The following is a 12,411-nucleotide window of genomic DNA, read 5'->3' as shown; positions in this document are numbered from 1 at the left end:
TCTTAAAATTAATCTTCTAATTAATAAAAAGATCCAAAAGCAGAACTTCCAGAAAGTTTAGAAATCACGTGCACATTCAGATTTCATTTTAAAAAAATCCCAGCTGTCTAGACTACCTAGATAGCTAACTAAATAGATCTCTCTTCTACACAAAAACATGTGCAGAATGACTGTCTAATGAACTAAATGCTTCACTGTAAGAAGTCTTGCAAACAATTAATTAATGTATCATAAGTAGGTCTCCATGTACTTATGTGAACACAATATGCCACAGCTACACACAGCAAACCTTTAATTAGGTAGCCCTGAAAATAAGCAAGACTGGTTCCTTCAAGGATCCACAGCCAGAGGTCCTAGACAGAAAGGCTGGGCAGAGGGGATGCAGGGCACACTGCTCTTCTTCTTTTCTAGGAAGTGAATGGAAAGGCACCAGAAACACTTTTCTACTAAAAAGTCTCATTGTCTGAAGTGGGGTAGGAGGGATGTGTTACTAAGCTCTTCTCAAGCTAAAAGGAGAATGCAGACAAATTGACCATCTGGGTAAAAATCAGACAGGAGATGAGAGTTTTATTTCTTTAAGTAAGCTTGTGATTAGGATCACATGTCATTTACAGAGCTAAAAATGTATGCACAATGCTCCAGAATGCAGAATCCTACAACAAGTGAGGGGCAAAAAACATTCATTTATGTCCATTGTGCACCATTGTTAGTACCCTGAGTTCTATATTTTACTTAGGTTTTAAAACAAACAAAACCCTCAAACATAAAATATCTTACACATTTACTTCCTCAACACCAGAAAGGGATATGGATACTGCATCCACCAGCTGCAATTCCTGATTCTGTGTCACACAAGCTCCAGACCATTGCTAACTTCACCGGTGTGAGTAACAATATCCAGTAGTCAACTATGCCTGTCTCTAAACAAACACAGAAAGCTGCAAAGTCTTGCTGATGGGAAAAAGGATGGCTGCAGCCCTAAGACTTTTACTGCTCTGAAAAAAGGCTGACACACATATGCTGCAACCAGACAACTGCAAAGCAAAAGGTAGAGAGGAAGCAGGAGCACAGAGATTTTTCTCAAAAGGCTGATTCTAAACAAATGCTACTCATGTGAACAATGTACTTTTTCTAAACAGATCAGATCTTTCCATTTTGAAGTTACAACATTAAAAGTTCAGTACTAGGTAACAGTTTATATATGAGAAATGTTTGATCTATGTTGCTAGGATAGGTTCCCCTCACACTTTACTTATTTATTTAAGCTGGGACAGAAATCTCTGATGCAGCATGTTCCACAGGAAAAAAAAACAAATGAACAAACTTTTCTCCAAAATTTTCTGAAAGAAGTGTATTTAAGTAGGAGAGATCATAGAAGGCAGGACAAAAATGATTGACCAATTCACCGGAAGTGTAAAGAACAGAAAAGCAAATAATTTTACTTTCACTGCAAGAGAATAGGAATGCAGAGTCAGTGACTGCATCTCCAAGAGGAATGTCTGAGCTTATCAATCTGTTAAACATCTGATGCTGACCAAACAATATGCTTTTTATAAATGACCCATATAAAAAGCATAGTTGTACTGACAGGAAGGAAAAGTTAGGTCTTGTTATCATCAGATACAATCTTAGTCCTTGGCTGTTGGAGGACTGATTGCACACAAACTACTTGAGTCTCACCACAGGAGTCACACTGCAAGAGGATGCAGTCAGATAATGTATATGAACCTATATTCCAGCATTTAAAGAATTTTTAGCTTCAGTTAGGACAAATAAAATCTAAAGCTAATATAGTAATGGTGACTTCTATTTAAACACATGATTTAGAGCAAAGCTCAGTTTGGAGCTGAAGACTTAAGAATACAAGTTAATATTTCTTGTTTTTAAAGTCATGATTTAGTTTTCACTAGATAAACCATGAAGGAGCCAGTACTCCTCCTCTGTTTTATTTCCCCTTCCCATCACAGTGAGGGACATTATGTGCTGCAAATAAAGATTACAAGGCTATCAATATCAAACCCATCTGTGAACCCAAACACCTTTTCAATACTAAAATGAACATGTAAACCTACTTAAAATCTCATTAACATACATTTATATGCCACACATACTGTCAAAGACAAGAACAAAGATGGTTATGAGGAGAGACATGAAAGAACAAGTGACCCAAAACAGGCAAAAAAAATCAGAAATGAGCAAGCATGGATAAGAATTTAACTATCACAGTAAGTTTTAGAATGCCCATTTTTACTTGGAATTCTGGACTGGAGCTAAGCAACTTTAGTATTATTTGCATCATGGGGCCCCCAGAGTGGAAAATGTCTCATTCATTGTTGTTTCTAAAAACAAACTTTGAAAAGCCTCGATGTTTATATCATCTATACACACCATGCTTGCATGACAAGCCTGTAAGGAAATTTGTGGGGTGGTGATAAGGAGGAGGGAAAGGAAGAAAAGACATTACTAAGGACTGGAGACAGGAGGAAAGTCATCTGCAGCAGTCAAATGGGACAAACCTAAGGTAACAATCCTCTACACAAATATACCTCACATAATGTAACCACAGAAAAAATAACTGCAATATAGTCTTTAAAGACAACACACTTGCTATGGATTTTTCATCCAGGTAATTTGTTTATTTTTAAGACAAAAAGAATTCTCTCTGTTACCTTTCATTTTTCTTCCTACTTTTAAAAACACTGGCACTAGCATTTAATAATGGGTAACACCAAGAAATTCACCTCGAAGTAGAGTGGGCTGTATAAAACCTTCTCATTCTATTTTTATGCACTGCTAGAACCTTTGAGCCAACCCAAGAATAATTCCCAATGAAACAATAAAACAAACATTTTATGCGTAACGCATTTCAACTTTGTTTTCCCCAGCAGTAAAGCTTGTTTTCTAGTACTTTAAAAAAGTAAAACCCTCCAGAACATAAAAGTCTGTAATTCAATAGAATTTACAATGCACTTTACTATTGATGGCAGTAACTCAGGTTTCTTCTATACTGTGTCACAATAAATAACTTAAAATGAGTTCCCAGCTACATACACACACTATTGATGTGTAGATGTGACAAACACAATACCTGGCCTTTTATTATTAAATATTTTCACTGAAGTGCAGTGAACCTTAAATCATCACTCCCCTGCTCACCATAAATGCCTAAAGGTATCAGGCACCCATAAATGCCTGAGGGTATCAACAGCAGAGAATCAGAGGGGTCAGGAGGTCTGAGCTGACCTCTGGCACACCTTGGGCACACATTCCAGGGAGGCTGGTGAGCAATGATGGACAGGTTAAGTGCCCAGGTTTTCTACTGACTCTATTATCAGGTACATGATGCATACAACGCTACCTGAGTCCCGATCCCAGCACGCCCAGCTGCCAAAGCCAAAGCTGCTTATCAGATGGAAACCTGGGCACGCTCGTTCCCTCCTGTTTCCCAAGGAGAAAAACACAAGAATGCAGGCAGGAAGGGGACAAGTGCTCCAACAGGCACCTTATCACTGGGAAACCTGGCCTGCTGAGCACACCTTCCCTGCAGCCCATAGCACCACCCACGGGCCAGTCCTGCACTCCTGAGCTATAAAACCCACAGCAAACACACACACACACCCTGCACGTTTCAGCCTCTCCTGTTCACACAGCAGGGACAGCAAAATGCTAATAAGCAAGACTCACTACTTAAAAACAAAACCAAAAAATTCCCCCCAAAGTTAGCCAAGTGTTTAAGATTAATGGACAGAATGTGTCTGTCCAAGGGCAACAGAGACAGCAACTGAGTACTGGTGTTCACTAAGCGTCAGATTTGGATGACTAAGCCACAGAGCTCTCAACCAAAGAAGCTTTCAGGACTGCTCTTTTGCAAGGTATTTCTGAGAATTTCTAGTGGAACCAGAACAAAATCTGGTCAGTTTCTTTTAGTTTTTGTCTCTCCAGTGATGAAACCTGCCAAAGGGACACTAATATACAAAGTCAACTTTGAAACTTCATTAAGTAAAGACAGGGGTACTTTAACCATGCACAACCTTTCCCTCAGTGAGCAGAATCTGGCCTGAGGATGTTTACAACTGTCCCAAAGTTGACTGGAATTCTAAAAATGCAGACTGGCCTCCAGAAAACCAAGATCTAAACCATGCTGTAATTAGCATGCTATCACTTCATCTCAATCCAGAGTGTATCTGAAAAGGCCTTTTAGAGTGTGGATCTACTACAGAAGTTACTCCATTCTTCCAATACCTGGCTGTTTTTGTCCTCCTAAGGAGGTCATCAGTTCAGTTAGAATCCTTAAATCAGCTTCCCACCATCTTCATTTTCTTTTCAAAAAATAACAACAGCACTGTATCTTGAGCAACGAAAAGCCACAGATCATACACGTACATTGACTATTTTCCTTTTGGTAATGCACTCTAAGATTTGCTTGCTAAGAGTCAGTCTGTTTCCCACTGGGGTGGCATTAGGAAGGATGGGTTAATATGATTACACCAGGTCCCATTCTCCTATCCCAGACTGATGCAGCCCTGCAGGTTCCTCTATTATAATAGAGTGCACGCTCTGTTCTGAGCTTGGATATTGGATATATCAGAAAACTGAACTCCTGACAAAAAGCTTTTATAACTTTATTCAACAACTCACCTGAAACAATGTAAAAGAATTAAGGTGTTTTCTGAGCCATCACACATCTCTGCTAAGACTATCAGTTTCTCACAGACCAAACTACCTACAAATCTTGAGGGATGTGATGATACCAACTAAATTAGACCAAAAGGTAACACTCAGTTTTGTCAGCCAACAAGCTACATCTTTTAAGCTCCTTTCTCCCCTCATGTAAGGATAACAGCTTAGCAGATGAGATACATAACTAAATATCATAGCTTCCAAATCAGATCTGGAGACTGAACAGCCTTTGCCAGTCTAGAACACATTGTTTTCTGTAATTTGGCAGAGGTGCTCCTAGTAATCTGGGAGGGGGGAATTTCTATATGGTGATGTAAACCACCACAAAACAAATTTGGCGTCTTTCCATTTGTTTTCCATTGAGGATCTTAGTACAGATTCTGCTGTGCACACTGCTATTACAGTCTACATCCATCAAATAAACACACTATGTAAATCTCACCTCAGATTTATCCCTAACAAATCACACTTGACTATTTGGGGTTTATGCAGAAATGACTGACTTAGTGAAAGGGAGCAAAGCACCCTATTCATTTAGTCTTGACCTTAGCAAGGCTTTCAACAGAATCACAGATTCAGGAATTGCATGGGACCTCTGGAGGTCACCCAGTCCCACTCCTCTCCTTAAGCAGGGCCACCTACAGCCAGCTGCCCAGGACTGAGTTCAGACAGATGTTGAATATCTCTAAGGACGCTCCCTGAGCAGCCTGCTCCAGTGTCCAGTCACCCTCATGGTGTCTTTGTAAACAAACTGGGATTATGGATATGGGATTATGGGATTATGGATTAGACTACAGTAAAGTAGGCTAGAAGCTGACTGGACTGAACAACTGGTGGTTCAAGAAGCAGCAGATTATTAGCAGCATTCCTCAAGGGTCAGTACTGGGGCTGATGCTGTTTAATATCTTCATCAGGACCAGGGCTGCCATTCAGAGGGCCCCGGTAAACTGAAGGAATTTCTTGACAGCAAACTCATGGAATTTGACCGAGATAAATGCAAAATCCTGCACCTGGAACAAAAGAACCCCATGTATGGATTTTCAACTCAAGAAGATGATCCCATGCAGGTACAGACTGCAGACTGGCTGGGTTTCAGCTGTGCAGCTGAAGGGCTGCAAGGTGGCTCAGGTACCTAGAGACTCTGTGGAACCTCCACCCTTGCAGATATTCAGATGTAGAGTGGAGAGGGCCCTGAGCATCGTAATTAACTCTCAAGTGAGCCTGTCTTTGAACAGGAGCTCGGGCTAGATAGCCTCCAGACCTAAATTACTTTATGATCTGCCTCAGGCAGGTGAGGCTTCTGACATGAAGAGTGTCTAGATACTTCTCTTAAAGAACTACATAGGATCACTTTCTGAAGTGGTAATACACAGGTCCCTATCACCCTCCACAACTTCTAAGAGCTGGATTTTTACATCCTTGCAGAGCTCTGAATCTACACACACTGACCAAAAGTCAAGCCTTTACTTCACATTCTTCATAATCCAAGTCTAGATGGCAGTATAAAATACTAGATTATTAGATAAAATTGAACATAGATTAACAAATAACATGGCAACAATAGTCATTCACGATAATAGTAAAATAATGTCTGTTGACTTTATAGGTGTTACTTTGATCCATGGGATATTGTATTCATCACCAAGAATTTTCATATCAGGACTATCAACTTACTACATCATACTGATCTCAGTTTTATAGTACTTAATTAATTTTTGTTTCTCATCATCAAGAAGTACATTTAGCTACCATGGTTTAGCTAACTGGCAGGAGGACAACACAAGTAAACCCACACAGGCGTGTGCACGCACAGACAGCCTTGCTTGCAGCAGCTTGACTGAGAATAGAGGAACAGAACTTCAACCCATGGACCAAAACTGAAACTTCATTTTCACCAGAATTCTATAACCACTGTTATCATAAAATTTTCTTTTACCATGAGCAAAAAAAACCCCCAAATTAGACCCTAATTCAATACTGTCCCCTGCCATATTCCAGATGACTCTGAAGGCTCATTTCTCAACAAAGGTAGAAATCTCTTAACTTTTAGAAAAAACTGAAAGACTGGAGGAGCACTACACATTTTTCACTGCCATTCTGCTTTACGTGGCACTGAGAATAATAATGAGGAGAGCCCACACAATTCTCAGTCTGGCAAAGCAGAAGGCAATATATCAAAATCTGAATGATGTTTCCGTGCATTGCTCAATCACAACCAAGAGATGATGATTTTCCAGTTTTCATGCTGGTGGAACTCAGACAAGTTGAACACCTCATGTTATCAGCTTTCAGGTATCTAGATATGTAAAACCCAAAGTTCCAATCTCTCAGGTTGGATGAAAGGTTTCTGCCTACCCGCACAAAAATAAGCCAGCTGAGTTCCTGGCAGAAAAGTCATAACCTATTCTTATCATCAGAATGTTAGCTAAGTTCTCTAAAGGTATGAAAATAAGGATGTGGATAATTGCTAGTTTGCACTGGAGGGAACTGTACTTACAGGAATTAACCTCTTGCATGGATGAATAACATAATCCAATCTAATTCTGCCTTTGATGAAACCAAAACCAACACAGTTGAAATAACTTTAAGATTCCTCTTCTACTTTGAGATACATAGTAAAACAAGAGAGAAGCCATGAAAATGTGTTTGTGATCATCTAGCAAGAAGAATACAGATTTTTTTATTTTTATTTTTTTAAATCACAAGTGCAGATTTGATAATAATTGCTATAAATGTCTCCTTCCAGTGGTACGAAATGGGATTAGAGGAACAGATGATGTTTCTAGAGAATGGATTTTCTATCTTGTTTTATAGCTCTTCTCAGAGTGATTTAGTTTCTTGAACTGAAATCTAGTAAAGCAGTTTGGGGTTTTTTGTTTGTTTGTTTTCTTAGAATTAAAAAAAATGTACATTAGTGTTTATTTGCATATGGACTTTATTCTTTTAAATCTCTTTTGAAAAATTAGCCACTTCTCCCCAAAATTTATGGTAAGAAATCACAGGGGGATAAATTAAAACATCAATATAAGGTCAGAAAAGTAATTACTGATTTCAGTTCATTTTGCTGTAACATTTGAGACTGAAATCCTATTCTTCATCTACAGCCCAGGAGCTTGTATCAAGAGGCATTTTTAACACAACCACAAGTTAGGAAACACACTTCTTTAATTATCGTCCTTCCCAGAACGGGCACTTGGCAAAGGGGTCCCACACATTCTACGCTCCATAAAGACGGCCCTCTTTCTGAAATTGCCACTCAGGACGTTTCCAATTCTCAGAAACATAAGTGTTGGCAGAACTTTTACCCTGACGACACGCACGATGCTTCAGCCAGAGTGTGTTATTCACGCTTAAGCAAGAGGAACACGAAACTTCTCAGAGGTTGGTTAGAGCAGCCCCGCCGCCAGCAAGCAGCCACGAATCGCCACCTTCACCCACACCTACCCCGAATTAGTTAGAACAAAAAGCGTCTCTCCTCCCGCCCCAGCGCGCTTACCTTGCACCGAGCGGCCGATGCTGTGCAGGTGGGTGAAGGAGGGGTGCGCGGCGTGCACCCCCTTCAGGAACTCCTCCAGCTCCTCGGTGTGGTGGTACCTGAAGTCCAGCGCTGCCGCCGCAGAAGCCAGGCAGAGGATGAGGATGCCCACCGCGTCCTAGGGACAGACAGATGAAGCGTTCTCCGCGGGCAGCGGCCAGCCCGCGGAGAGCCTTCCTTCCTTCCTTCCTTCCCTCCCTCCCTCCTTCCCTGTCCCCGTCCCTCCGGAGCAGGTGGTACCGCCGTACCGCGGCCGCCGCCCGCATGCTGCCGCCGCTGCCGCTGGGGCTGTGCCGCGCCGCGCCGGGCGGGGGCCGCCATCCCCGCTGGCCCTGCCCTGAGTGACGCGCCCTCCATCCACTCAGCTGCCCCGGCCCGCCCAGGGGTCGGGGCCCGGCCCGGGCACGGGCAGCCATCCCTCCCGCCCCCTGTCGCTCGTCCCCTCCCTTGCTCCCACCTGCGCGGGGCTCGGCTCCCGCCAGGCGCGGCCCTCCCTGCAGCAGCCCCTGCTGCTTTTCCCTCGTTTATCACCGGAGGGGGTGAGCGGTGTCTGTAGGCATTAAAAAACCCCAAACAACGACCCGGGAAGGGGTGTGAACGTTCACGTTCTGACTTTTGGTGTTGTTCCGATTCACAATAAAATCCAAGTTCCTCCTCAGCACCTGTGTGGTCGTGGCATGTGATCAGAACGGCAGCGCCTGGGGGACCCAGAGACAAAGCCTGCTACATAAGCCGTGAGAGAATTTATCTGTAAATCCAATTAAATTTGCACCTAGCGCTATTTTTGCTTCTGCTTTTTTGTTTAAAGATGGGTTTTTAATAGGCTTGTATTTGCTTACTAAAAGGACTGGATTCTATCTACAGAATTAAGTGCTTTTTTGGTTCTGCACTAACCACATTGCCTTGGGGATATCTTGGTCTTGGAATTCACCACAAAGGCTCTTTCAGCACCTTTTGTTGTCTTGAAGATTGAAAAGAACTAAGAGAAAGAACGTTAAGCTGGCTTCCAGCAACAAAAATTAGGATAGTGTCTGCATTTATTTTAAAATATGAATGTGGATATAGCTGAGTATTAGAATGCAGTTACTTGTAAATTCTGTACAATTTTACTGAGAAAAAAGTTATAACCACCAGTGGGATTTCATCTGCTCTCTTCTGAAATTTACTATGCTGGTTAATGTCAGAAAAGGATGTTAAAGGAAATGAACCCATGAGCCAACCTTAAATAACAAGTCCTGTATTCCAAATAGAAGATACTATATTTAACAAAAGTCCTTGTTAAACAAAATGTTACTGTTAAATTTATAAGTACCTTTTTTCTTTTACCATGAAGTTTTAAGAAAAAAAGCTTGAAATTATATTTTTATGCAACTATCTGTAGTATCCCAATGTACCAGAGGAACATATATCTAAAGATGCAAGATGTCTATCCACATCCAGACCTCAGTTCATGGGAAGGACTTCCAAATCATATATGACATACAACAAGGGATGTATGTAAATTATAAGGCTACTTGATTAAAAGAGATGTGTAATATTATATTTCTGTTGGATTGGGCTTCTTCTAGTATGGTATTCTGAAGGAGGGGACAGACCCAGAGCCTTTCTCCCATACACTGATTCCATCTCATTTTGACTTTTGTAACTTGACAAGACCCTCTCTCTCTTATTCACAAAACAAAATTCATGTGAGACTTAAATATGGATGTCTTTTACATTCTGTAAAAAAATATAACGTTAATAGTTGATTTTGGTTATAGTTACCTACTATGTGAAATAGAGGAGAAACTGTGGGGTTACACTGCAAACATGTCTCCAGAGAAGCAGGAGGAAGAAATAGAGTATGTGAGCTTCATATTTTATTTGGCTACAATATACATATTTATAGGCTCCTTCAGTGATGATCTGGTCACACCACTTGAGTAAGCAGGGAAGAAAATACACTCCGGTGGTAATCCCACATAAACCTACCTGGAAACCTTCCCAAGATAATCACATGAAATCAGAGAACTCTAACTTTGAGACAGAGTAGGGTGTTGGCAAGGCAGTAAAAATCACAAGGGGTGTAAAAACCTCAGTGAAATAATTGAAGTCACCTTTGATGCTGGGTAATCGCACAGCGTTATCTCATTTGGAAATTACACCACCCTCACACGTAGCCAGCACAGTCATGGTTAAATGAGAACATTACTGCATATAGGAGTGTTCAAAATGATAGATTGTTTCTGTGCCAGGTGCTTGCGAGTCAAGACAAGCCAGGCTCTTTGGCAATATTTGAGTTACATGTGACAGAATCTAAAACTTTTTTTTTCCCCCAGCCTGCACAAAATTCAAAGATAAACTTGAATCGCTTTTCACAAGGTCAGTTTTAGCCAGCCTGGACTAGTAATATTCTGCAGTTGTGGGTAAAAGTCAGTACCAAAGATCAAATCCTGCTTTCAGTGATTTCAGTGAACCAGCAGTAAATCTCCCGTAGCACCAGTAGCTCAAAGTCAGGGACTGCGTGTCCGGAGATGACCGCAGCTGTTCTCAGCAGTGACCCTCCTGAGGAGGTGACACACACAGAAGCCAACTCCTCCTGCTTTAGGAAGCATCATTCTCCTCTCAGCGTCATTCCGGACCGTCCATCCAGAAGTATTCAACCGGTATTATTTAGGTTAGCGCCTGAGCGTGGGATTTGCGGAGAAAAACCCTCAAATCTTTTTTTATGTGAGGTGTCCGCAGGGCCGGGCTCCCGGCGCGGCGCTGGGAGCGGCTGCGTTGCCCTCTAGTGACAGGCACAGAAATTCCTGCCCCAGCAGCAGGCCACCGGCAGCTCCTCTCGTAGTGTTGGGCACCACCCAGCACCGACGCTTCATCGGCGCCGATGAGATGGGTAAGGGCAGCAAAAGAACCTTCTGGAAAAATATGCGGCTTTGGAGAGCCATTCACTGAGGAGGCCTTGGAGTTTGAAATCTTAATCAGTGTTTTGACATCTTTCATGCACGATTCCTGCACTTTCCAAAGATCAGTGAGAAAAAATAGGTGCATCACATTGTAGCTGAGTGTCAAAATATTTTTGGCTAGAAATTAAAAAAGAAGTTACTAACAAAGATTAAGTTTTTAAGAATCACCACTGCTGTTGAAGCATTCATCTGAAATCCTGTCCTAGGAATACAGACTACAGCTACATGTTCTCTACATTGATGTAACATTAAAGACCTGACAATCAGATTTTTCTGGGGGAAAATCACAATTCTCAAGTGAGTTCAGACAAGTGATGACACAGATATATCAACTTGATAAGACAGCACAGCCCTGGATTAGCATAAACCCAGATACAAATCGCCTAATAAACATCAGTGAAACCATTCTGATGTATAATATCTGTACTGGTGAATTAACAGGCTGATATTATTAATATGATGAAAGATAGATTCCCTGTAAGAAAGAGCACTAAAATATCAGAAATCTCTCAAATATTCACCAACTAATTAGTTGTCTCTACCACGCTGACAGTTCTCAGAATATTTGGTTCATAAATCTCCTCCCCCTCCATCCCAGCATAAGAATTACCCCTGGAGAAGAAAGGGATGCCCTGCTGTGTCTCGTAATCTGCAATTAGAAAACGATCCCAAGGGGAACTATTAGCAGCTGGTACTGTTTAGAGCTGTCCAGACAAGCACTGGAGAATCTGGAACCACAACCAGCTGTCTGGCAGTCCTCTCACTCATCCCATCTTGCAAACAGCAGGATCTGCACACAGCAGAGATTTTGAGCTACTGTATGATAACGTGCTCTCATGTGCTATGGTAGAACAGGTCTGTTCTGCTCCACAGGGGCTTGAAAGTGGAAACAGTATCTCATTCAAGACAAAGGTCTTGAGTGCCGTGTCTTGGGTATTGTAATGCAATTGTAGCATTTTTCAGCTTTATCTTCCTCCTCTTAAATTGGCTTATACTTGTCCTTTCAACAGTCCACACAGAATTAGATGTAATTTGAAAATAAATTATCCTTGGAACAGCAGAACACCTGAGGAATTACATGTCCCTGGGTAGGCAAGGGCATGGTACTAAGAATAGGAAAGCCAGAAGGGTTGAGTGGCACAGATGCATCTCAGGGAAGTAAAAAGAAGGAAGATGAGGAATGTCCATAGAGGTGAGAGTGGCCTGGAAGTGGAAGAATTGCAGATAGTGTGGTTGAGAAAAAGCAATTGA

At 41.6% G+C, this 12,411-nt stretch overlaps 1 protein-coding gene across 2 annotated transcripts in view; it reads right to left on the bottom strand.

Moving 5' to 3' along the window:
• CPM (carboxypeptidase M) overlaps nt 1-8,804 on the bottom strand; it is a 32,642-nt gene extending 23,838 nt beyond the window's left edge. Inside the window, exons 1-2 of one of the 2 annotated variants that reach the window (XM_074539761.1) lie at nt 8,673-8,804; nt 8,177-8,333 (exon numbers count right to left, since the gene is read on the bottom strand). Coding sequence is in view for 1 of the 2 variants with exons in the window: in XM_074539760.1 (XP_074395861.1) it covers nt 8,177-8,333; nt 8,464-8,481 (175 nt within the window). In the remaining variant the exon portion in view is untranslated. Of the gene's footprint in view, nt 1-8,176; nt 8,334-8,463; nt 8,603-8,672 lie in introns of those variants that run through there. The other variant, XM_074539760.1, reaches the window with a different exon arrangement.
• Nucleotides 8,805-12,411: the final 3,607 nt, after the last annotated feature.

The sequence above is a fragment of the Zonotrichia albicollis genome, chromosome 4 (assembly GCF_047830755.1).
Source record: "Zonotrichia albicollis isolate bZonAlb1 chromosome 4, bZonAlb1.hap1, whole genome shotgun sequence".
In the NCBI taxonomy this organism is placed as follows: domain Eukaryota; kingdom Metazoa; phylum Chordata; class Aves; order Passeriformes; family Passerellidae; genus Zonotrichia; species Zonotrichia albicollis.
The sequence above is the reverse complement of the archived record's forward strand: the minus strand, read 5'-3'. Positions and strand labels throughout refer to the sequence as shown.